The sequence below is a fragment of the Abramis brama genome, assembly GCF_963993115.1.
Source record: "Abramis brama genome assembly, chromosome: 15".
Classification (NCBI taxonomy): domain Eukaryota; kingdom Metazoa; phylum Chordata; class Actinopteri; order Cypriniformes; family Leuciscidae; genus Abramis; species Abramis brama.
In genome coordinates, this window is record NC_139977.1 from 31,742,022 (window position 1) to 31,759,266 (window position 17,245).

Consider the following 17,245-nt stretch of genomic DNA (forward strand, 5'->3'; position numbering starts at 1 on the left):
AAAAATTAAGTAAAAATAAAACACTGCAAGCCAAGGTAATTTTCTATATGGGTGGTGTGGTGTGTTGATTGAAAAGCTTGTAAGTCTATGATAAGTCGAATTTACAGTTTCCAGCCAGTGAACAATGAACATGTTGAGGATGTAGGGTTCAGCTTCAGGAAAGACCTTCTCATAACTCATACTCGGGGAAGGACGCCCATCGGGAGCAGGGGGATTTTTACTGTGATCCAGATGACCAGTCCTTCCCTGATCATCACAAACAGTGGACCATCCATCTCTACCAGTGATAAGAACAGTGAACTCCTGAACCTCGAGTTGATAATGGGAAGTTCGGATAATTTTACTGACTCGGTTCTTTGAATCTCATTCGTCAAAACGAACGAATCTTTTTTTCCAAGTCATTTCGTTCATTGCAGCAGAATATCATTAAACTGTTACATGTTAATAGCCAAATTCCCCAAACACATAAAATGTTAACACATTCAGAATAAGAAAAAAATGCAATGCAAGGACAAGACCAAATTATGAGAAACAGAAACGATTAATTCATTGCTTGTCTGGGTCTTCAGGCTGTGCAGTCTGTTAGTTCACCTCACCTCACTCGATCTTCGGGGTCGAGCATCTACTGTAAAAAAGGGTTCGAGCACTGATCTATATAGAGTCATTATAGATCAGTGGGTTCGAGTCATTCGTTCATCACGTGACAGCTCGAGTCGCTCATTCATCATCGCACAGATCTGCTTCAGTAGAGCCTCTGAATGCACCGAGAGAGTTTGCAATTAACACTCACATACATTTTTTGGGGAATCCTGGTGAGTCAGAAACAGCATTCCTTACTTTCAATTCATTTTTATTTTACAGAATAGAAAAACTCCAAATGACAATCTCCAAAAAGTTTACTTTTCTCGACGTCACATTTATGCTTTCTTCAAACGGGGGTTGTTACAGATTTTGCGCAAAACATCGCCGAGCCTCAGGAGAAAATGGGGGCAGCAAATGTAAGTCATATATATATTTCATTTAAAAGTTTGACACAGCTAACATAATGCAGCTTATGAACTTATAGGCCGTTTCACATTGTAATGCAGTTGTTGTTTTGATATAGCCTATTAATTCTGCTTCTTTCAATTTGGTACTTTAAATATACGTTCATTTAGCAGATGCATCTGTGTAAAAAAAAAGAAAAAAAAGTCAGAAATCATCACTGAAAAATTATTTAAAAAAACTGACATAATGAAAATGCATAAAGGCAAAACACATTCACACAATAATTGGAGTGTTTCAGAACAGTTAAAACATGATGGCAAGAGGAATAGACTAAACCACACACACACACACACACACACACACACACATACACACATATATGTGTATAGTAGCGTCCTGTTTGCTCAACATTAAAATAGCAATAATGTCACAGGTTCGGTAATGCACTGCAACCAAATTCACTAACAAACTATTTTACCTGCATTTTTCGGGAATTAATTCGGTTGTAGAATGCAGTTATTATAGATTACTGAACAGAACGGCATTAGTCACTAAAAACGAATTTAACTGCAGTGTGTAAGTAGCCTATGACTTTCTGCATCTTGGATCGGTTGAGGGAATTTTCAGGAATAAGAATAGGCTATAAGATAAAGTTAGGAGGATGCCATGTTTGATTCTACTTGTTGATTAAGGTTAAAACACAACATCGTTCAGATTTGCTTTCAGTTAACATGAAGGACTAAAGCATTATCCAGTCTTGATGGTTAATATAGTTTGTTGGTTTTGTCAACAAGCTCGTCAAATATGTTTTGCAAATCTGCTTTCTAGGACTGGGTAATATGATGATGATGATACAGGCTATATCGTGGCGATGATATAAAGTGAGAATAGATTGAACCTTTTCTATACCCTTTATATCGCGGAATACAAATATATCTGTAAAGCTTTTGGTTTAGCAGTAATTATTGACTCGTTAGAGCAAAAAAGGAACATGGATGAATGAGTAATAAAGAGCGGGACATGTTTGATGTTAAAAGGAATTATTGAAAGTGCGAAAAAGTAACTCAAATTCAGTATTCACACATTGACGGGCTGCTAATTAACTCTTAAAGTGTGACATTAATGTTAATCATGCAAAGTACAAAGAGAAAATCAGACGGAATAACTCTTGTAGCTTTAATAAGTATTTGTGTGTATTTAATTTACAGAGTGAAGACTATTTAGGCTACTCTAAAAAAAATAATGTTGGCTCAGAAAAAATTAAAATAAATTATACAACAGTGTAAGGATCCGCTAGAGGCAAATAGTAGTGCAGTTTATTACAGACAAGATCAAACTTGAAACAAAAACATAGTGTGGCATGAAAACTCAGAACAGGAAAGACAGGAAGGAACATGAACAGACTTACAACCAGAGATCTACAGGAAACAATAGTGTTGGGTCCGAGTCCACCAAGTCAAGTTTAAAGACCCGCCCCTCTTAGTTACTGTTGCTACGTCCGCCAAGCCATTCTGCTCTCACTCCACATGTTCTCACACAGTGAAAAATATATTGCGGAGTAAAGACACTGACAATGTGCCAACAGACTAGACAGAGCCGGTTCCTTTTGGTATAAAATGAAGTCTTAGCTTTAAAATTTTAAAAAAAATACCATTTATTTACTATTTGAATTTTAAAATAAATACCATTTAACTTAATGTGTAGCGCCTTAGTTCAAGTAGCCTGTGAACTAATCATCTATTTTAGCTATAGCACGAATTAAACATGAATGAACATAGAACTGCAAAAAGATGTCAATACACACCATTTTTCAAGTTCAAATCCATGCCGGAAATTATGTCTATTCCCCTGGCATAAACAAAGGAGGGAAACTGCTGGGTTCATGGTCATGAACCAGAGATCTACAGGAAACAATACTCGACAAGTCATGTCACTTCTAGTTTAGCAGAGTTAACAACACTTCCAGCTAAAGACATTAAATTTCAGCAGTTTAATGTTTGCAGTTTACAGTTAATAATAAAAATAAAATAATTGTTTGAGCAAAAGAACCAAACAAATGCAACTTAAAAGTAAAAATTAATTCATTCTGATTCATGTTAAAAATTAAATCTTGTTGAACATGTGTCATAGTGTGGTATGAAGCAGGGTGCGATTGCTAATGAGAGACAGATATCAGCGCTATATGCAAGTCCCACGGATATAAAGGAATGAGGACATTTCATTTTACCGAACTACACGCAAGTGCTTTATTACTACTCACACAGGTCAGTTTATTAGACGAATGAAACTTGTGAGGTAACGCAGCGCTGTTTCACTTGGTCTACACTATCACACTAAAGTGAATTTGAGTGTTGAAAGTTATAATGTTATTCTGTGTTTGAAATGATTTAACCCTGGAGGCAAGTTGAACCCAAATGCAACTTAAACAAAACATGATCATGAAACAGAGGCATGACCAGGCATGAGGCATGAAACTCAAAACAAGAACATCAACAAGAAACGTTCAATACTTGACAAAGACACAGGGCAAACATGAGGGTTTAAATATACAAGACTAACGACTAGACAAGGGACACCTGTGAACATTTAAAGGAACACGCCGACTTTTTGGGACTTTAGCTTATTCACCGTATCCCCCAGAGTTAGATAAGTCCATACATACCCTTCTCATCTCCGTGCGTGCCGTAACTCTGTCTGACACACCCACCGCTAGCCTAGCTTAGCACAAAGACTGGAGGTAAATGGCTCCAGCTAGCATACTGCTCCCAATAAGTGACAAAATAACACCAACATTTTCTTATTTACATGTTGTGATTTGTATAGTCACAGGGCAAACATGAGGGCTTAAATATACAAGACTATAGACTATAGACAAGGGACACCTGTGAACATTTAAACAATCAACCAATGACAACATGACACAACAGACAAGGCAACACATGACAGGATCACATGACTAGAACAGGGGATCACGTGACAGGAAAGAACAAGAAACGAAAAACAAAACCCACAACGCGACAGTGTTAGTTTGCCTGTATGAGACTAGCAGTAAGCTAGATCAACATTAGAATAATACTGATCATATTCTAACATTTCATCATGTTGAGCTATATAACATTGATTAGTTGTATGTACATTGGAATTTTTCTGAAATTAAAAATCTTTGGGAACTTTTGGGATATTGTTAGTACACAACTGCAGGAAATATATCACACTGTGCAAGTGATTTTTGGATATTTTATTACAAAATTCTTACATAATATTGTACCTTCAATACAGTGTTCCTGTGAACAGATAAAATGTATACGCTGAATTCACTCTTCATTTACAGTGGATAAAACCATGCTTTTTCTAATAAAAAAACTTATATACAATCTTAATGTTACATAATGCAGTCAAGTGAGAGAGAGAATGAAAATCTTAAAAAAACAGCGATGGAATTGGATAAAAGATCGAAGGAAATGGATAAAAGAGCGGAGCAACTGGACAAAAAGGAGAAGGAACTGGATAAAAGGGAGAAGGAACTGGATATAAAAGTGAAAGAACTGAAGAAGGCTGGAGGAATTGATCTTATGAAACGCAACACCGATGAAACAGATGCACCTAACAGTAAGAATTATGGTTTTGATTCACATTTTGACTGATGCATATGATGACAGAGGAGCAAAAGTCAGTCAAAATCTCAGTAAAATCAAAAACGCCAAAAATAACTCTTAAAAAAATAAGCAGAAAAAACAGAAGATGTGTCCTTTGATGCATGAAAATCATAAAAACTGTAAGAAACTGATAAACGAGGTGACGGTAGAGCCTGTGACCTGCATCATCATTTTGTGGATCAAAAAAGAAAACTTATATTTCCCCTACTCTGAGCTTTATGCTATGTTTGCTTTATGTCAATTTTATTGTGCAATTCAAACAATGAGTGTTTGTTTGATGCTCTTTAATTACAGATTGTGGTTGCTGGTATAATCAAGTGGCAGAAGGAGAGGAACCAGTTTCCTTCTTCTGTCAGAACACAGGTTTGAACTTCCTTCTGCTTTCTTCTTGTGTTGTTTCTGTTTTTCACGTGCGTTCGCACACATCAGGGGTGTGTTTCCCGTACAACGGCGAAACTCGCTCCTCAACTACCATAGTATGATGCATCGTTGAAGAAATCAACTAGCTAGTCACGACCCAGACAGCATGGTAACATTGATACAATGTTGAGTTTTGATCCAAACCATCATTTTGGTTGAGATTGACATTTCAGTGTTTAAAGTGTGTTGGATCAGCATTGAAATTTTGAGCACAAGATCATTCAGGCATGTATCTCTGCAGAACACTAGTGGGTGTTTTTCAATCAGTGGGGCGTTTTCAAACCACAATGGGCATTTTCAACCGCTTTACCTGATTTGCTCTAATCCACTGGGGGCTTTGTTTAAGGGTGGGCCTTCATGATTTTAGCAAGTCTGTTAAAAAATGGTTGAAAAACGTTAGGCTTGTTCGACTTGAACCGGCGCTGCACAGACCGATCGGTGAATGACATCAAAATACCGCGAGAGCGAATAGAGAGTAGACGGCTCCTTTTGAATTGCTCTTGCGGTACTTTGATGTCATAAACCGATCGGTCTGTGCAGCGCCGTTTCAAGTCGAACAACCCTATCTATTGTAGTTCGAAATTGGCCACTGATTGGTAAACGCCCATTTTGGTTTTGCATGTGCACTTCTCAGTAATCTAATGCTTCCTCATTAGAGAGAAAACATAGGTGCATCCTAATACAGAAGTCTTGTTTGTTGAAGCACCTGACATACTTACATGACTTCTCTAGTACAGTTTCACACAATGGTGCATCTACATTCTTGAAAAATGCACATTGCTTTAGTAAAGTTTATTACGAATTTCCTGAATAAAGTTTTAACATCATTTAACACATTTCTTGAAGTGCAGGAGACATGAACATGAGCAAGAAAGTTACACTGCAAACATAGCCCATGTCTAGCATCCGTCAGTGCTTGCATGCAGAGCACTGCTCCTTTAGTAGGAATGAAGGCCGATGAAGATGGACAATATAAAAATAAGAAATAAGAAGTAGGATAATGCTGACATTGATTATACACCGAGTTGTTGTCGACAGCATAAACACCTGACCAGGGACTTGTCACTGCTTAATCAGGTAATCATTCATAATTCTGAGTCTGTATTAAATTTGAGAAATGTAACTGATTTCCATTCAGATTAGCTTGTTTCCACTGAAACACCATAACAGAAAACATCTGGTGTTTATTAAGAAAGTGACTGACATGGCTATTTTGTGATATTTAAAGAGATTAAGGTCTACATAAGGTGAATCTGCAGCTTCAAAGGGATAGTTCAGCCCGAAATGAAAATTCTGTCATCATTTATTCACCCTTTCTTTTTCTGAAGAATATATTTCTTTCTTCTGTTGAACACAAAAGAAGATAGCGTGAAGAATGTTGGCATCCAGACAGTTGATGGTATCCATTGACTTCCATGGTATTTATTTTCTACTATGGAAATCAACGGCAACCGTCAACTTTCTGGTTACCAGCATTCTTTAAAATATCTTCAATGGCTTCAACAGAAGAAAGAAACTCATACAGGTTTGGAAACAACTTGAGGGTGAGTAAATAATGACAGAATTTTCATTTCGGGCTGAACCATCCCTTTAAAGAAATTTTCATTGGAAAAACCTAAGCTCTTTTATTCTACAAGATAAAATTGTTACTTGAATGCTATGTAGTTTCACAGAAAATGAACTGAGATATAGTTAATGGCTATAGCTCAAAGAGTTTTAATTGATCCTAATGACCTTGATTAGCTGCCTCAGGTGTGTTTAATTAGGGCTGGAGATCGGACACACCTGCCATAGTGCTTTCTTTTGATATTGAAGCATTAATAGATTTTAGAAAAATAAATTAAATAAACAGAATTTAACGATACTTTAATCGTAGTTAGAATATTTTGTGTTCAGCAACTTTTTTTAAAAAGTGAATCATATTGTGTTTAGTATATTAACATTCTTGAATTTCTTGAATGTGGCAACTGAATTGACTTGTTCTTGAGTAACATAATGCTTTCTTTTTTTTTTGATTTCAGAGAACCCAAAGGAAAAGAGGCAGTAGTCTGATGTAAGACAGATTTTTATAAAAAACCTGAACCGTTGGACCACCTGTAGTTATGACATCAGACTTCTGAAGACAATTTTATTTTTAAAGGTTGAAATGCTTTTGTCCTGTTTCTCCCCCTTTCTTTTTTAAAGAATGATCTTTTAATATATTTTTGTGATTGATTGATTGAATAAAATAAATTGACTCAACTGCTGGAAAGGTGTCATTTATTTTTTTAAAGGTTTTTGCCAAATTTTTGGTCAGGAATTTGTTGACGCACCATTGAAGTGTAGTTGAAATATTAATGTTGTTTCAATAACTTGCTACATCAGATGGCAACATTGATTGACATTCCTTTTCAGTTGTATTTTCTGTGTTTCAACAAAATGTATTTAGAATCAACATCACATTGTAACATTGATCAAACCATATTACCAAAGATTATTTCTGTTCATTTCAGAGTTGATTCAACAGCAGTGATGTAGATTCAACATCTTAGTGTAACGTTGATTCAATATTACCATTGATTATCTTTGTTAATTTCAGTATTGATTCAGCATCGGTGATGTAGAATCAATCATAGTGTAATGTTGATTCAGTAGCATTACTATTGATTTTTTGTTCAACAGTTTCAACATTAACTGAGTGATGTTGATAAAATATCACTTTGTAATGTTGAATCAATACTATTACCGTTGATTTTTGGTTGAAATCTCAACATTGTTTCACCATTAACCGAGGGTGCAAGAGTGATGCAAAAACAACATCACTTTGTAACGTTAATTCAATGTAATTAGTGTTAACGCATCAACACTGACTCAACATTGTCTCAATGATTACATGCTATCTGGGGACTGTTTCCCGAAACCATATTGTCGCAAAGTGGTCGTTCAACCACATTGAGGTTAAGGATGTCACGCACGTGGAGTTAATGCTAGATGTTTTGCTATAAATTACAGACATGGCATCTGAGGACTGATTCTCATTTTTCTCAGTTATTTTGCTCTATTTCCAGATTCAAGATTGTGTTTATTATGTATTTATTTATATCTGCGCAATTAATGTGTATTTAGCCTGCCTGCAAATGCTGACAGGTGCCCCTTTAAGGTCGGATGTCATGCACACTGGAAACTCTGCTTCTAATCACAGGTCGAGAGCTGTCGTTCCAAACACACAAGTTTGCGATGCTGTTTGCGAATGTTCGTTGGAACGATGGTTTCGGGAAACACAGACTCGTTGAACTGCTGATAACGACGGAACATGCGACCATAGTTTGCTAACGATGGTTTCGGGAAACACACCCCAGTTTGTGTTTCAGCGCGTCCACTTGTTTTTGCTCACCTGTCTCCCATTATTGCTTGATTTCTATTCCATATCTACGCTTCCTTCCTCTTTGTTCTCTGCCAGTGTGTTCTGTGCTTTTTGCTGTTCACCTGTCTTTTTTTTTCTTGTGTAGTTTTTATTTATTTATCTGACATGTTTTTTCTCTGCCCAGGTTGTGCGATTCCCCGTCCCTCCCCAGGATCCATTGCTCTCAAACTGTGCTGTTGCTGTTGACCAGTTGGACTATTACTGGTGCTGGAGTTTGGATTTCCCAGGTTTACCGATCTCCTCTCTCTCTGCATTGCTTTGTTGCTGTGAACACCTGCCTGTTTCCAATTGTGAGTTAGTTCTGTTTGCCCCTCGCCTGACCATCCTGACATTGATTCTCATCTCACGATCCGGATTTGATTTCCCTGGACTCTACCTGATCATTCTCCTCTCAACTGTCCAAAACCTGATTTGCTGCCATGAGGCTTGTACTGTCTTTATTATTATGCTTCAGTAAATTGTGGTTAGTCATTCTTCTGCTTTTGGGTCCTTCCTTCCTGAGATCGTAACATCATCACTTAATTCACTTCACATCAAGTTAAAATCATAAATAAACACCAGAGGGTGCTAAAACACTTTACAGTACTAAAATGTATCATCTCATGTAATCCAACAATTCATTTTTCAACCACGGGAAGACTGCTTGACACCAAATGTTACACTTACAGTAAGGTATCTAATCTAGAAAAAAAATTATTTGAGAAAGTACTATAGCTTAAAGGATTAGTTCACTTCAGAATTAAAATTTCTTGATATTTTACTCACCCCCACGTCATCTAAGATACTCAAATCTTTCTTTCTTCAGTAGAAATAGTCCAGTCATTTCAAGACAAACAAAAAATGTATTGCAAGTTTTTTTTTAAATTGTTTGTTAACATGGACAAACGGTGCATAATCTTAATGAAATGAAAGTAAAAGAAATGAAAATGAAAGTTTTTGAGGAAAACATTCCAGGATTTTTCTCCATATAGTGACTTCAGTGCGAGCCAACGGGTTGAAGGTCCAAATTGCAGTTTCAAAGGGCTCTACACGATCCCAGCCAGGGAATAAGGGTCTTATCTAGCCAAACAATTGATCATTTTCTAAAAAAATAAAATAAACATTTATATACTTAACCAGAAGAAAGAAAGAAAGAAATCTCTTGGATGACATGGGAGTGAGTAAATTATCAGGAAATTTTAATTCTGAAGTGGACTAATCCTTTAATGTGAAGTGCATTATTGAATATATAAGCCTACAATATATTATATAAAAGCATTATATTTTTACTTAACAATTGATGACTTATAATCTAATTCTGTCAGCTTCAGTCCAAGATGTTCCACTGAAGTTATGTGTATAGCTAAACACTGACTACTGACTGTAGCCTGCATCTATACACAGATCATGAAGGGAGCATGCATCAGTTCGGGGAACTACGCTGGACTTCATATAGCATGAACTGATGCCAACGCTCAACTGGACAACAGCCAAAAATCTATGACATCACCTACACCTCACTCTTAAGAAAAATGGTTCTACACAGTTCCAAATGAGGGTTCTTTGGCTTGTAACAACAGAACAGAACCCTTTTTCGTGCTAAATAGAACCCTTTTTCTAAGGTTCCATAAAGAACCATGCTTTGAAAGTGCTGTAGGACCTTACTGGTGTTATAAATAACCTTTTCAACAATATTTATTTTCATTAATATTAATATATTAGTATCTTCTTCATATTAATAATACAACTATTACTAATATTATTTTTTATATTTATTAATATTGTTTTTAGTCCTCTATCTGCCTGGTCTTATTATATCTTGTAACCATTTGGGTTTTAGATAATAAAAAAATAAATAATAAAAAACAGCTTGTTGTGTCAATTAGATAGGCTACATTTATTTTTTATTGACAATGGCAGATTCTAGCAAAAATGACAGTGCTCTAACAACAGAGGTTAGCTGATAACAATTGATATAGAACATGAACCCAGTCTCACGTGAAATATCTTCACAATCCCCTATGATGTCTTTATGTCCTTCATTATGTGTGTATTCTGAGTGGCAGTTTCTCTCTGCAGATGATGAGGTTATGACACGTAACAGCATCTGTTGAAAAGAATAAGTGGTATAAAGTCATGGGATAGCTTTAATGTTTCTTTAGGGACTGGGTATGTTTAGGGATAAAGTAATATTTTTTTATAAAAATCTAACAATATGGACCATAAATTCCATATCTCTGTTACTTGCAATGTGGAGAAGAGAAGATGAGTATCCTTATAGTCCAGTCATTTTAAGCCAAAATGGGGGTCAACCTTGAACAAATTGCAACAGAAGCAAACTCAACTGATTTTGTATCCTCAGTATGTCCTGAGTAAGGAAAAAAAAAGCCCAGAAGAATCCCATTAGGGGAAAGTTTCGAAAAAGACCCAAAAATTCATACTTCATTCTTTTTCTTACGTGAATAGGGTAAACATTTTAACCTTTAGATATCACCATGAAAATTACTGAGTTGATTACTTACTGTCACGGTATGCAGAGAGAATCCAAAAGGCGAAATGGCAGGTAAACAGTTCTCTTTAATAGAAATAAGTCAAAGCCAACAATGGCCGGTTAACAAAGGCAGTTCGTAAATAAGGAGATCACAGATAGTGACTATGAGTAGTTCAACAGGCAGGTCCGGATAACTGGTGCACAGCGAGACCAGGGAAACTGGTGAGGCGTCGGACACTCTGCGACTCTCCACGGCAGGCAGCTGGGCACAGCACAGATCAGGTAATAAAGCAGGTAACGAACAGACCGGACAAGACAGGACTGGACTAAGACAGGACTAGAAACAATACTCTTTAGCTGAGTAAACTCAATGGTCAGTACATACGTGACGGTAGGAAATAATCCGACAGAGCAGAAGAGAAAGAGAGAACTAGAAATAGAGAGACAAACGACAGGAGATGGGAAACAGGTGTGTGATGAGAGAATGAGAAACAGCTGAGATAGATGAAAGGGAGATAATGCATCAAAGAGAAAGAGCGGGGAAGTAATGACCGAAAAAGGCCAGCAGATGGAGACAGATAAAGATAAGAGAAACAGGATCATGACAGTACCCCCCCCTCAAAGTGCGCCCCCTGGCGCACCAGAGGAGGAAGACTGGCGGGAGCGGTAAAAGTCGTCAATGAGCGAGCGGTCCAGGACGTCCCGGGCAGGGATCCAACTCCTCTCCTCCGGACCGTACCCCTCCCAGTCAACGAGAAACTGGTGACCACGACCACGAGGACGAACATCGAGGAGCCTGCGGACTCGGTAGACAGGGGAGCCCTCGACGCGGATGGGGGTAGAGACAGGACGGGGTGGAGGGTGAACTACGGGCTTGAGACAGGAGACGTGAAATACCGGATGGACACGACGAAGATTAGATGGTAATCTGAGTTTAACAGAGACAGGACTAAGGACCTTGATAACGCGGTACGGTCCAATAAATTTGGGAGCCAGTTTTCGAGAAGAGAATTGGAGCGGGAGATTGAGAGTGGAAAGCCACACTCTTTGACCGCGGACATAACGAGGACTTTTAACACGGTGCTTGTTAGCGGCTCGGCGAGTGATAGAACGAGACTTAAAAAGGGCAGACCTCACCGCTCTCCAAGTTCGTTTGCAACGTTGTATGAAGGTTTTGACTGATGGAACATTAGACTCGGTGATAGAGGAAGAAATAAGGGGAGGTTGGTAACCCAGACAGCATTGAAACGGCGACAGCCCGGTGGCAGACGAGGGGGCGGAATTATGGGCATATTCAGCCCACGGGAGTTGCTCGAACCATGAAGCGGGATTGCGAAACGCGAGACTGCGTAAAATGCGTCCTATGGTCTGGTTAGCGCGTTCTGCCTGACCGTTGGTTTGCGGGTGGAAACCGGAGGAGAGACTGGCAGAGGCTCCGATGAGGCGACAAAATTCCTTCCAAAAAAGGGAGGAGAATTGTGGACCTCTATCTGATACGATACTTTCGGGAAGACCGTGTATTTTGAATACATGATCGACAACAATCTGAGCAGTCTCTTTCGCGGAGGGAAGTTTTGGAAGCGGAACAAAACGAGCCGCCTTAGAAAAGCGATCAACAACCGTAAGGATTACAGTATTTCCTCCCGAAGAAGGAAGTCCTGTAATAAAATCGAGCGCTATCTGTGCCCAAGGACGCGACGGGACAGGTAGAGGTCTAAGAAGACCTGCAGGAGGTCTGTTGCTGATCTTAGTTTGAGCGCAGACAGAACAGGATGCAATAAAACGACGAATATCTCGTTCCCGAGAAGGCCACCAGAACCTTTGCGAAACAGAGGCAATAGTACCTCTAACACCCGGATGACCGAAGAACTTGGAGGAGTGGCCCCACTGGAGGACAGCGCGACGAGCAGAAGGAGGAACAAAAAGTAACCCTTTGGGGCAATGGCGAGGCGTGATAGAGTGAGACAGGGCGCGTTTAACGACACGTTCAATTCCCCAGACGGCCGCACCCACCACTAATCCTTGAGGAATAATCCTCTCATCCGTGGGTTCGACTTCGGGGGAAGCAAACTGGCGAGAGAGAGCGTCGGGTTTCTGATTCTTGGAGCCAGGACGATAGGAGATAGTGAAATCGAAACGAGTAAAAAAGAGAGACCAACGGGCCTGACGCGCATTAAGTCTCTTAGCAGAGCGAATATATTCAAGGTTACGGTGGTCAGTCCAGACTATGAACGGGACCGAAGACCCCTCCAGCCAGTGACGCCACTCACCCAACGCAAGACGAATAGCAAGAAGCTCGCGATTTCCCACATCGTAGTTGCGCTCGGATGGAGATAGGCGGTGTGAAAAATACGCGCAAGGATGGACCCTCTCATCCGTGGGGGACCGCTGGGAGAGGACGGCTCCCACACCCACCTCTGAGGCGTCGACCTCCACAATAAACTGTTTAGAAACGTCAGGAGAGATGAGAATGGGTGCGGAAGAGAACAGAGATTTAAGGCGATCAAAAGCAGTCTGCGCAGCGTCACTCCAAACAAAACGGGTCTTGATAGAAGTAAGTGCGGTGAGAGGAGCGACCACTTGACTAAAGTTTAAAATAAAACGTCGATAAAAATTGGCGAAGCCTAAGAAACGCTGAAGCGAGACACGAGAGTCGGGCGTGGGCCATTCCATGACAGCGCAGACCTTAGCGGGGTCCATACTAATACCCTGGGCAGAAATAACGGAGCCGAGAAAAGAGACCGACTGGACATGAAACGAACATTTCTCGGCTTTGACGAACAATTTGTTCTCCAGAAGGCGTTGAAGGACCTGACGAACGTGTTGCACATGAACTTGGAGAGAGGGGAAAAAAATTAAGATATCATCGAGATAAACGAAAACAAAGACATTAAGCATGTCCCTGAGAACGTCGTTGACCAAGGCTTGAAAGACGGCGGGGGCGTTGACCAGCCCGAAAGGTAAAACCCGATATTCGAAGTGACCGAGGGGAGTATTAAAGGCGGTCTTCCACTCGTCTCCTTCCTTAATGCGAACAAGGTGATAAGCATTGCGGAGGTCTAATTTTGTGAAGAACTGGGCTCCCTGCAGGATCTCAAAAGCGGATGACATAAGTGGTAAGGGGTAACGGTTCTTAACAGTTATGTCATTTAAACCTCTGTAATCAATGCAGGGACGCAAAGAGCCATCCTTTTTCTTCACAAAAAAAAACCCCGCACCGGCAGGAGAGGAGGAGGAGACTATAGTACCAGCATCGAGTGACTCGGAAAGATACTTCTCTAAAGCCTTACGCTCCGGAGCGGAGAGAGAGTAAAGTCTTCCCCGAGGGGGGGTAGTACCCGGGTGAAGTTCAATGCCACAATCGTAGGGACGGTGCGGAGGAAGAGAAGCGGCCCGGGAACGACTGAAGACCGCTCGCAAATCGAAGTACTCCTCGGGAACCCCTGACAAATCACCTGGTTCCTCCTGGAAAACAGAAACAGAAGACACAGGAGAAACAGCAGACATCAAACACTTAACATGACAAGAAAGATTCCATGAGAGGATAGTACCCTTAGGCCAGTTAATCTGAGGGTTATGCTCTACAAGCCACGGATGGCCCAAAACTACAGGGGTATTAGGGGAATGAAAAATTAAAAAAGAAATAGTCTCACGGTGGTTACCGGAAACGGTGAGAGTTAATGGAACTGTGGCACGGGAAACCCTGGCAAGGATCCGTCTATCCAGAGCAAAGACAGTGGTGGGATCCTTGAGATCGACAAGAGGAATTCCATGTGAGAGAGCCCAGGTCTCGTCCAAAAAATTACCTTCGGAACCAGAGTCAATCAGGGCATGACAAGAGGCGGAAGAGCAGGGCCAGCGGAGGTGAACAGAAAAAGTAGTCCGTGAAGGCGGCGGAGGGTGTAGAGAGGAAGCGCTCACCAGTAACCCTCTCTCTACTGGTGAGCTTTGGCTTTTACCTGACAGGTGTTAACGAAGTGAGTGTCAGAACCGCAATATAGGCAGAGTCGATTCATGATGCGGCGCTGGCGTTCGGCAGCTGAAATTCGAATCCCGCCCAGCTGCATGGGCTCCGGATCAGTGAGAGGGGCGGCAGAGGAGGTGGCCAGCGGTGGAGTAAAGGATGAAGGTTGCATGTTGCGAGCGCGTCGTCGAAGTTCGAAGCGTTTCTCCACTCGCAGAGCCTGATCAATTAGAGGATCGAGACGAGATGGGACTTCACGAGCCAGGACTTCATCCTTGATCTCGGCGTTGAGTCCCTCGATGAAACGCGCCACAAGCGCAGGCTCATTCCATCCACAGGAGGTGGAGAGAGTGCGGAATTCCACAGAAAAATCCGCAACCGTCCTTCTTCCCTGACGGAGAGTGGACAACAAACGGGATGCTTCAGGACCATGGACAGAACGGTCAAAAACCCTTAACATCTCTTCTTTAAAAAGGGTATAGTGATCAAGGCAGTCTGAATTAGCGTTCCACACGGCCGTACCCCACTCTCGAGCTCGTCCTTTGAGAAGAGAGATGATGTAGGCGATACGAGAGCGTTCTCTGGCAAAGGTGAGGGGCTGAAGCGAGAAGACAACTTCACATTGAGTCAGAAATGCCATACATTCTGTTTGCTCACCCGCATAACAGGGGGGATTATTCACACGCGGCTCTGGAGCGTCTGCAGTGCTGGAGGACGAGTCCGTGCGGAGAAGATGGAACTGTCTGGAGAGATCGTTAATCTGGGACGCCAACGTATCAACGGCAAGGCGAGCAGCGGAGAGTTCCTCCTCGTGCTTACCCAGCATGGCCCCCTGAATCTCCACAGCGGCCTGGATAGGATGCTCATTAGCTGGATCCATGTGGTCGGATTATTCTGTCACGGTATGCAGAGAGAATCCAAAAGGCGAAATGGCAGGTAAACAGTTCTCTTTAATAGAAATAAGTCAAAGCCAACAATGGCCGGTTAACAAAGGCAGTTCGTAAATAAGGAGATCACAGATAGTGACTATGAGTAGTTCAACAGGCAGGTCCGGATAACTGGTGCACAGCGAGACCAGGGAAACTGGTGAGGCGTCGGACACTCTGCGACTCTCCACGGCAGGCAGCTGGGCACAGCACAGATCAGGTAATAAAGCAGGTAACGAACAGACCGGACAAGACAGGACTGGACTAAGACAGGACTAGAAACAATACTCTTTAGCTGAGTAAACTCAATGGTCAGTACATACGTGACGGTAGGAAATAATCCGACAGAGCAGAAGAGAAAGAGAGAACTAGAAATAGAGAGACAAACGACAGGAGATGGGAAACAGGTGTGTGATGAGAGAATGAGAAACAGCTGAGATAGATGAAAGGGAGATAATGCATCAAAGAGAAAGAGCGGGGAAGTAATGACCGAAAAAGGCCAGCAGATGGAGACAGATAAAGATAAGAGAAACAGGATCATGACACTTACATCAAGACAAACAAAAAATGTATTACAAGTTTTTTTTAATTGTTTGTTAACATGGACAAACGGTACATAATCTAATTACATATGTGCTAATTTGCATAAATACCACAACAGGTCTAAACATTGGGTCTAGCCAGGCGAAAATGTCTTGTTGAATCTTGTTGACACATAACAGTAAAATACTTGATGTTAAGGTATGAATGGAACCCATTACGGCTACCCATGATGAGCATTAATACATAGAGGCAGGAAGAAGTACTTTAGAAACCAGCCTTTATTCATTTTTAAGAGATTGGGTTTGGCGCTGGGTCCATGGGACTGTTTCTGGGGGACGAGTCTGAGGGATGATGTATAAATGTATATGTCCGATGTATTAATGTTCATGGGTAGCCGTAATGGGTTCCATTCAGACCTTAACATCAAGTATTTTACTGTTATGTGTCAACAAGATTCAACAAGACATTTTCACCTGGCTAGACCCAATGTTTAGACCTGTTGTGGTATTTGAGCAAATTAGCACATACGTAATTAGATTATGTACCGTTTGTCCATGTTAACAAACAATTTAAAAAAACTTGTAATACATTTTTTTGTTTGTCTTGATGTAAGTAATCAACTCAGTAATTTTCATGGTGATATCTAAAGGTTAAAATTTTTACTCTATTCACGTAAGAAAAAGAATGAATAGGCGTATGAATAGGCAATATTTGGGTCTTTTTCAAAACTTTCCCCTAATGGGATTCTTCTGGGCTATTTTTTCCTTACTCAGGACATATTGAGGATATAAAATCAGTTGAGTTTGCTTCTGTTGCAATTTGTTCAACCTTTTTTCATAAAATGACTGGACTATTAACTGAACAGAGCTGCTCACA

At 40.6% G+C, this 17,245-nt stretch overlaps 1 protein-coding gene across 1 annotated transcript; it reads left to right on the top strand.

Annotated features, from left to right (window-relative positions):
- Positions 1-548: 548 nt before the first annotated feature.
- Positions 549-8,939, top strand: LOC311098103 (uncharacterized protein). Its single transcript, XM_084138192.1, has 5 exons — positions 549-812; positions 949-998; positions 4,383-4,596; positions 4,938-5,006; positions 8,591-8,939. The coding sequence occupies exons 2-5, from the start codon at positions 984-986 to the stop codon at positions 8,650-8,652; spliced, it is 360 nt and encodes a 119-aa protein (XP_083994318.1). The 5' UTR covers positions 549-812; positions 949-983; the 3' UTR covers positions 8,653-8,939.
- Positions 8,940-17,245: the final 8,306 nt, after the last annotated feature.